This window comes from Physeter macrocephalus, chromosome 20 (assembly GCF_002837175.3).
Source record: "Physeter macrocephalus isolate SW-GA chromosome 20, ASM283717v5, whole genome shotgun sequence".
NCBI classification, from domain to species: Eukaryota; Metazoa; Chordata; class Mammalia; order Artiodactyla; family Physeteridae; genus Physeter; species Physeter macrocephalus.
The window spans coordinates 13,665,846-13,673,084 of NC_041233.1; the positions used below are offsets into that span (position 1 = coordinate 13,665,846).

The 7,239-nt window shown below is 43.0% G+C and overlaps 1 protein-coding gene across 12 annotated transcripts in view; it reads right to left on the reverse strand.

Annotated features, from left to right (window-relative positions):
* Positions 1-3,433: 3,433 nt before the first annotated feature.
* Positions 3,434-7,239, reverse strand: part of RHOBTB1 (Rho related BTB domain containing 1) — a 72,646-nt gene continuing 68,840 nt past the window's right edge. For 9 of the 12 annotated variants that reach the window (XM_024115679.3, XM_024115676.3, XM_055081238.1 and 6 more), the window contains 2 exons: positions 6,160-6,265; positions 3,434-5,617 (listed from right to left, as the gene is read on the reverse strand). In XM_024115679.3, the coding sequence (XP_023971447.1) occupies positions 5,448-5,617; positions 6,160-6,265 (276 nt within the window). In that variant the 3' untranslated portion in view covers positions 3,434-5,447. Of the gene's footprint in view, positions 5,618-6,159; positions 6,266-7,239 lie in introns of those variants that run through there. The other 3 variants (XR_003677627.2, XR_003677629.2, XM_028481598.2) reach the window with 3 other exon arrangements.

Genomic DNA, 7,239 nt, shown 5'->3' on the forward strand with positions numbered 1-7,239 from the left:
ATATGTACTAAAAAATGTTAAATATTATTATCATGGTTCTCATATCTGTGTTTTGGACGCTGATAGATTGGTGCCAAACTTGGAACATCAATCCATCGGGTTCAGTACTGTGAGGAAATAGTGGAATAAGACTGGAAGAGCATGTGAACATGCATCTTAGCCTCCCAAGGCCTCATCACCCTGGCTACCTACGCAAATGTCAGCAAAATGGGTGCAAGGGTACCAGCAGTACAGAATTTGCTGCGGAGAGAGTCCACCCTATTATTATTATTTTTTAAAAGATTGGTAAGCCCATTTCTTTAAGAGTTGGAAATTTCAAATGTTTGGCCATTTACTATGACTACTTACTTTTAAAGAATTCTCTCCAATACATAAATTGAAAGATATATTAGTGGTGGTCATGAGGTCCCAGCATCCCAATGGGCGTGAGGCTGGGGGAGAAATCACAGTGGTCTGAACACCCTCCATCTCATGAATTAGGTAGTGTTGCTCTGCGGTTCACCACCCAGAATGGAAAACTAAGTTTTATATTCATTTTGATATGATTCACAGAATTCGAGAGACTCTTTGCAAAATCTGTAGAATTTGTACTGGTAGGTTACTTTTTCTTTAGACTTCATATGTGAAATAAAATTAGAAGGCAATCTTCAGTGCATATGCACAAGCTCTCTAAGGATTTATTTATTTTTTTGGAAAGGTTTATTGCAGGGCCAAGCAAGGAGAACAGGTGGCTTGTGCTCAAAAACCCCGAGCTGTTTGATGGTTTGGGGGGAAAGGTTTTTTTTTATCTCTAGGGGTTTTTTTAAAGGCAGAAAATCAGTAATCTTAGTATTCAAGGGGCTTTTGAGATGTCATCTCAAACTCGGCTCAGCCAAGTTTCACTTTAGGGTGGTCCAGCCCTTATTCCATGGAGAGAAGGGAGGAACAGTGAGGGCAGTGTCTTCTTGGAAAGAGCCATACTCCATCCTCCTACCACTTGCCTTTTCTCTTTCCATACCTCTTATTTTCTAACTCTTTAATCACTGTCATGAAGCACTAAGCAGCAAGGCTGGCACACGGCTTCAGAGAAATGCAGGAAAAGACAATACTGTTCCATTTTGTAACGTGCAGAGTTGTCCTCTCTCCTGGATTTCTTGCCTGGGTATTTCACATGCTGAGTACACAGGTTTATTTACTGAGTGATAACTATGTGTCAAGCACTGTTCCAAGGCTTTACGTAAATCATCTCACTTAATCTGCACTAAAAACTAAGTGAAAGTTGTTTCCATTCTTTTTTGGACGACTAAAGCTTGGAGAGGTTGTGTATCTTTTCCCACACCAGTTAAACTTAACGTTCCATGGGTTTTATCCCTCCAGTTGGGACTACCATGAATCATCAAATCAAAAGGATGTTTATTTTTATCAGATTGGGAGGAAACAAAAAAAATGCCCAAACTTTGGTTGGCATCCAAGCAGAGAGATATGACTCAAGTTCTTTTCTTATTGATTGCCTGCCCCATCTAACCATTCTTGTCTTTGGGATTGAGAATGTGTTCAGACTCAAAGAATTTAAATACTCCTTCCATGGGGCCACATTTGGGAATCACCCATTTCATCTACATTCTGGAAATGCATGTCACTTAACATGTTCTGTTCCTGGAGAACTGGTGAGCAACAGGAGGGAGTTGCTGGCAAGTCACTTCATGTCTCCTACTGTTGTTCTAACACTTTCACATCTGTGGATGTGCAACTGCATGATTGATTTGTTTCCACCCAAGTGTTATCTGCTCCCAAATTATTTCCATATTTTGTAGACTATAGTCTGTAAATGTCTAACTGATGAGGCACCTGCACATGAACCCAGTGAAAAATCCCACATCTAAATGGCTTAAGTAAAAATACCCAACTTAAAGGCACTGGCAGCACAGGGTGAGATTTTCAAATGCAGCCAAAGGGAAGAGCATGGCTTCTCCTTTGACAGGAGGTCAGCAGTGTTACCACGCCAGTGCATACATCACCTGCCTCCTAATTGGAAATTTAAGAGAGCAAAGTGTTCGTCTGAAAATTAAGTCATGAGATATGGAATATCTCGTAAATTAGCACTTTGGAAGAAAGAGGTGCATCCAAGGCTCACAGTGCTTAATTCAACTTCGGTGGCTCTGGTCAGTGCCCCTTCTCCCTCTTTATTTTTTAAAATTGTGTTTAGCCTTTTTTTTTTTTCTTCCTTGTGTTGTTTCTTGATTACTTACACACATACACACACACACACAACACAAACACATTCTCCCTGGCTAACTTTTACCTCTACATCTTTTATGCAATAGTCACATTCTTCTAGAAAAGAGGAATTATTGCTACTTGCCCCCTGGCATCCAATTAGGGCATTCAATTAAAGAAATACCCCATATATTTCCATAAGAAAAAGTCTGTTAAATCTTTAGCTTGCAGAAAATCATTCATTTCAGAAATGCTGCACTCATTAAGTTTCCAAATTCAGAATTCACTTTGTTTTTTCCTCTGACTAGTAGAATTTATTCTACTTAGCCAATGTCACAGTGATGAAAAACTGAATTTTGCCAACTGATATACCATACAATGGAAGTGTGAAAAAAAATCTTAGAAGCATAGAATTCCTGCTTTTGAATGTCTATAACGAAAATACTTGAGTTACCTCTAAACCAGTAGAATTTGTGGTTCCTATAATGCTGATATAGGGTTGTTGAAATCCTTGATGGTTTGCCAGGCATTGCCATAGGAGAGATTTAGACCAATACTTTCTATATGTAAGACCCCACTGGTATGCGTTATGTAAAAGGTGTCTGATCTGGACCATCCACCTTTAAAAGGTGTGTAAATGTATTGGAAACTCACTGTCTTTTTCCTGCGGTTATTTTTTATAGTTGTCAACTCCTTTCCATGGAGTCATAGGGAATTTGCCACTCAGAAAATCCCCCTTTGTGACCTCATTGGAGACCCTTCTTCCTTCTGAGCTTGGGCAAATATTACACTACCTAGAAGTCCAGAAATTTTTTACAGATTTTTCCAAAGGCTTCTCTCAGATCTGCTTCTGAAGAAAAGACTGATCTTCACGAGTCCACCAGTGCAAACTTTGACTTAATTGCTGGTAGAATCCCCCAAAATCCGATTATAAGAAGTCCATTAGGGTAATCAGACATCATTTTTGTGTTTTCCAGAACTGTACCACGTCTAATGACATAACCATATTAGCCAAGAGCAAAGATCCAGACCCCTCATTTACATCATGGCATTGCACTCTATTGGCAATACTGAAGAGAAAGATGACGGCCATTCAGCTGCTTGGCTCCTAGAGGACACACAGCCCCCATGACCCAGCACCTTTAAAGTTTTGATAGTTTTTTTAAAAAGCAATGAAAGTTACACACATGATAATGATGGCAGTCCTTAAAGAAAAACTGGAGGCATTTTATAGCTAAACGATTTTACTGGCTTTTCGTGAAATAAAAAACACAAAACAAACCACCATGGTTAAAAGGCCATAATCAGTGTCAACCAAATGAACCAGCCACTTGGTTACAGTAGCTGATAACAAACACTAGTGGATATTATTGCTTATACCCAGGTTCATTTATATGTCCATTACATTTTGGCAAGCTTACAATCACATGGGAGCTTTGGTTGTATAAATTCAATTCTGACTACTCATCGAAAACTCAACTTCTACCATTTTATGATGGGATATATGCCGATGCTTCCTCTCATTCTGTCTCCTTTCTCCTTCCATTAAGGACTTACAACCTACTGACCCAAAATTAAAGGAGATGCATTTACAACCATCCCATCCTTCCCTACTCTACTGCCCCCTCCTTTGTCATGAGAGGGTGATAAAGGAGCCTCTTTATTGCTGGGCCTCTCCCAGCTTTCGAATCTGGTGTGTATCCACTGCCAGTAATAAATGTCCATCTGTAATCTGGATAGATTTTCAAATATATTTGGCTGTCAACATTGGAGTTTGGATTCAACTGTCTCTTTTCCAACTTCTGAATGCTAGAAAAAAAATCAACAGCTTTTAGCATCAGTAAATTGACTTCCTGACAGAGTAAGTCCCAGCCTCCACCATACAACATCCCATGACAGGTATGGAAGTGTGGCCTTAAAATGCTCTGCGTGAGTGCTGTAACATTTTAATTTACAGAGAAGCAGTGATTGACGGCCTCTCAAAACTCCCCTGCTCAAAACTTTCTATTTTAACACTGAAAACTCAGAATGACAAAGGGTCAGAACTAACTCACAATAGCACCATTTCCTAGACTCTTGGAGTAAAATTCCCGTCTGCGTTGGAGAATGCAGTGACCCTAGACGACCCAGCCTCCAGCTTCGTGCCTTCACAGGCCCCGCTGAATTTCAGCAGGGGTGGGGGGTCTGCCTTGGTATACTTCTGCAGCAACGTTGAGTTTTCCCTGGGAAGAGTTAAAAATATGGGTCTTACAAAGTGAAGATGGCCGCAGGTGAGAGACCTGAGGAAGCCTGTTTCCGGTGGGGAGGTGTGACAAGCCTGCAGACGTTGGGACAGAGTCCGGGGACCCTTTCCCCTGCTCATCTCGATTCAAGTCAGCGGAGAATCTGCATGCAGAAACATGGCAAGACCAAGGAACACTGAGAGATGTACATCCTAATACAGCAATCCGAACACCAATGCTCTTACGGTGTCTTCTGTATTCAGGTCCACCAGAGAGTTTGCCCTGAATAATGCTGGGATTTAATAAGCCCTTCTAATGATTATAAAGATTATCCTCTTAAATCTAGATGTTTTACACAACAGAAGATGTGATATCACTATATTTTACATGGCACATATAACCATATAATTACTAGCACTTACATGGCAAATATTGTAAATATTACACATTCTTGGAGTTGACTTTGTAATTATACCGATGCTATTCGGCAGAACAAAGTTGAAACACTCCCTAACTTGCACTTTGGGGAATTTCATTCCAACCCTTTACTTCACGACAAAAAGATAACCCTCTAAGTAATAATGCTTGGTGGTCACATGGGCAAAGAGAATCACAGGGCGACTTCATGGTTAATGTGTGGCTTGTAAAATAAAGTAATACACAGTATTTTCATTTACAAGAGACCATATAAAAATATTTTCCAATTTGGAATTCGAAACATGAAAGCTGGATTTTTTTTTCCTTTGTATAAAAAGAAATGAGATAACGGACTAAAGTTTATTAAGCCTTCTAACAAAAAATATACACGTTTAAGGAATGCAGTGAGCGTCAACTTCCCTTTTTGTCCAGGCTCATGGATGGTGAGCTTGTGCTTTGATCCCAACAAAGATAAATGCATGAAAGTGGAGGAAGATCAGTGCCTGACACCTGAACTACATCTTATCTCTAATAGTAAGACCAATTTTACAGTAGTGCTTTTTTAAAAGTGGTGTGTCAGATTTCTGGGTTTTTTTTTTTTCCTCTTCTGCCTCAGGCGACCGCTGGAGATGAATTCCAGAAGCACCACTTTCGTCTCGAGTGATGTTTATTTAGTGCAATATCCTCCTTCTCTCTCTCCCTTTTCACACGCTGGTAGTGGTCTTCTTCCTTCAGGTACCACACAGGGGGCCAGCGGTGCCGCTCAAAGTATTCCTGGTTGTCTGGGGAAGGAAAGATGCAGATGATGATACCTGCTCTTCATTCATGGTTTCTTTGTGCTAGGTTCTGTGCTTAGGCTTCTCATCTATGACTATCGTGTGCTCATCTTAACAACCCAGTGGGCAGGGACTATCGGTAGGGCCAGTGGCAGACTGTGACACCAAAGTTTTGAGAGGTAGAATCACTTGCCTACAATCACGCAGCTGGACACAGAGAGCCTGCACCCAGGATCCCTTCATTTCAGAGCGTAAGCTCGCTCCCAGGTACGCCTCCCCAGACAAGGGCGAGCCAACAATCTCTGCTCGCTCCGCAGCAGGGCATCCTGGTCCCCGCCCCTCCGCCCAGATCCCCCCCGGCCGCGAAGTTCTCCAGAGACGATTTCCAACCTCCAATTCCTTGGGTCATGTCACGTGAATCTGTGACTGCCGTACAAGGAATTCTCCATGAGCTGGGGGCTGCCCGTGTCCCCTCTCGAGGGCAGTGAAGGTAAACCCTTCAGTCACAGGTGATGAGAACTGGACAGATGGGGACCGCACGGCCTCACCTGCAGATTTCGATTTGATTTCCTTGCGGAACTTGGAACAAACACTGTTGTAGTTGGTGCAGATGTGGTGCAAACACCAGGCGGCCAACTGGTGGGCGTTGTGAAACTGCAGGGAAGTGACCAAAAGGGGGTCAGACTCTGTTTTCTAAAGTGGGGCCACAAAGGAATAAAAAGCCACGGTACGGGTCAAAGAAATAAAGGGCCCAGATGACTAATTCGGAAACCTCTTGTTTTGACTACAGGGTTTTGACTTTGGCCATGGTTCCGACGCCAGCCACGTGTAAGCATTCGGCACACTCCTACCCTCCCCACCCCCACTGGGATCTGTGCGCTAAAAATCATCACTGTGTCAGATCAGGAGTCTAAAGTATGCCTTGCCCTCCTCCTCTCCCCTTCCACCTGCCCTCTAATGATCAGTGGCCGCGGCCTCTGGAAGGCACCAGCCCACAGGAGAAAGCAGCGATGTCATCTCTGTTTAAGGAAGCCAAGGCAACAGAATCCTCCGTGTTGCATGTCAAAGCTCAGCTGGCTGGGGCCAGAGATCTGAAAGAGGAGCGTGAAAGAGCAGGGCAGGAGCACTGCAGCATGTGTGACTGTCCTATACCTGTCCTTTGGTGACATAATAAGAGCAGGCGGTGTGGGTGGGGAGGGAGGGATCCAGACACTCGATCCACCCTCTCCTTTCTGAGCAGATGCTCAGGACAGTGGCAGCTGAGGAAGCTGTGACTGCAAAACACCTGATGCTCAAAAATCCATAGTCCACTCCCCATTCCCTCTCCCAATTTGGCAGGTCCCCCCGCCCCCATCCCTCACTCTTTCTGTCCAGGCCCCTTTCAGACATCCATTCTGTTGTCTGTTGCTCTTGAAGTTTCTTTGAGCAGGTGGATCCCTGAAACCTACAGTGCACTTCCTCCAGGGCCCCTGTCAATGCCCTGAACAGAGGCCAAGAGAAAAGCCAACGTCCTCAGAAACTAACTCAAGAAACTCTCTGCAGATCACAAGCCCAGCATGACAGACAATTTTAGCAGGTGCTTCCAACTTCTCTCTTTTTTTTTTTTTTTTTTTTTTTTTTTTTGGGGT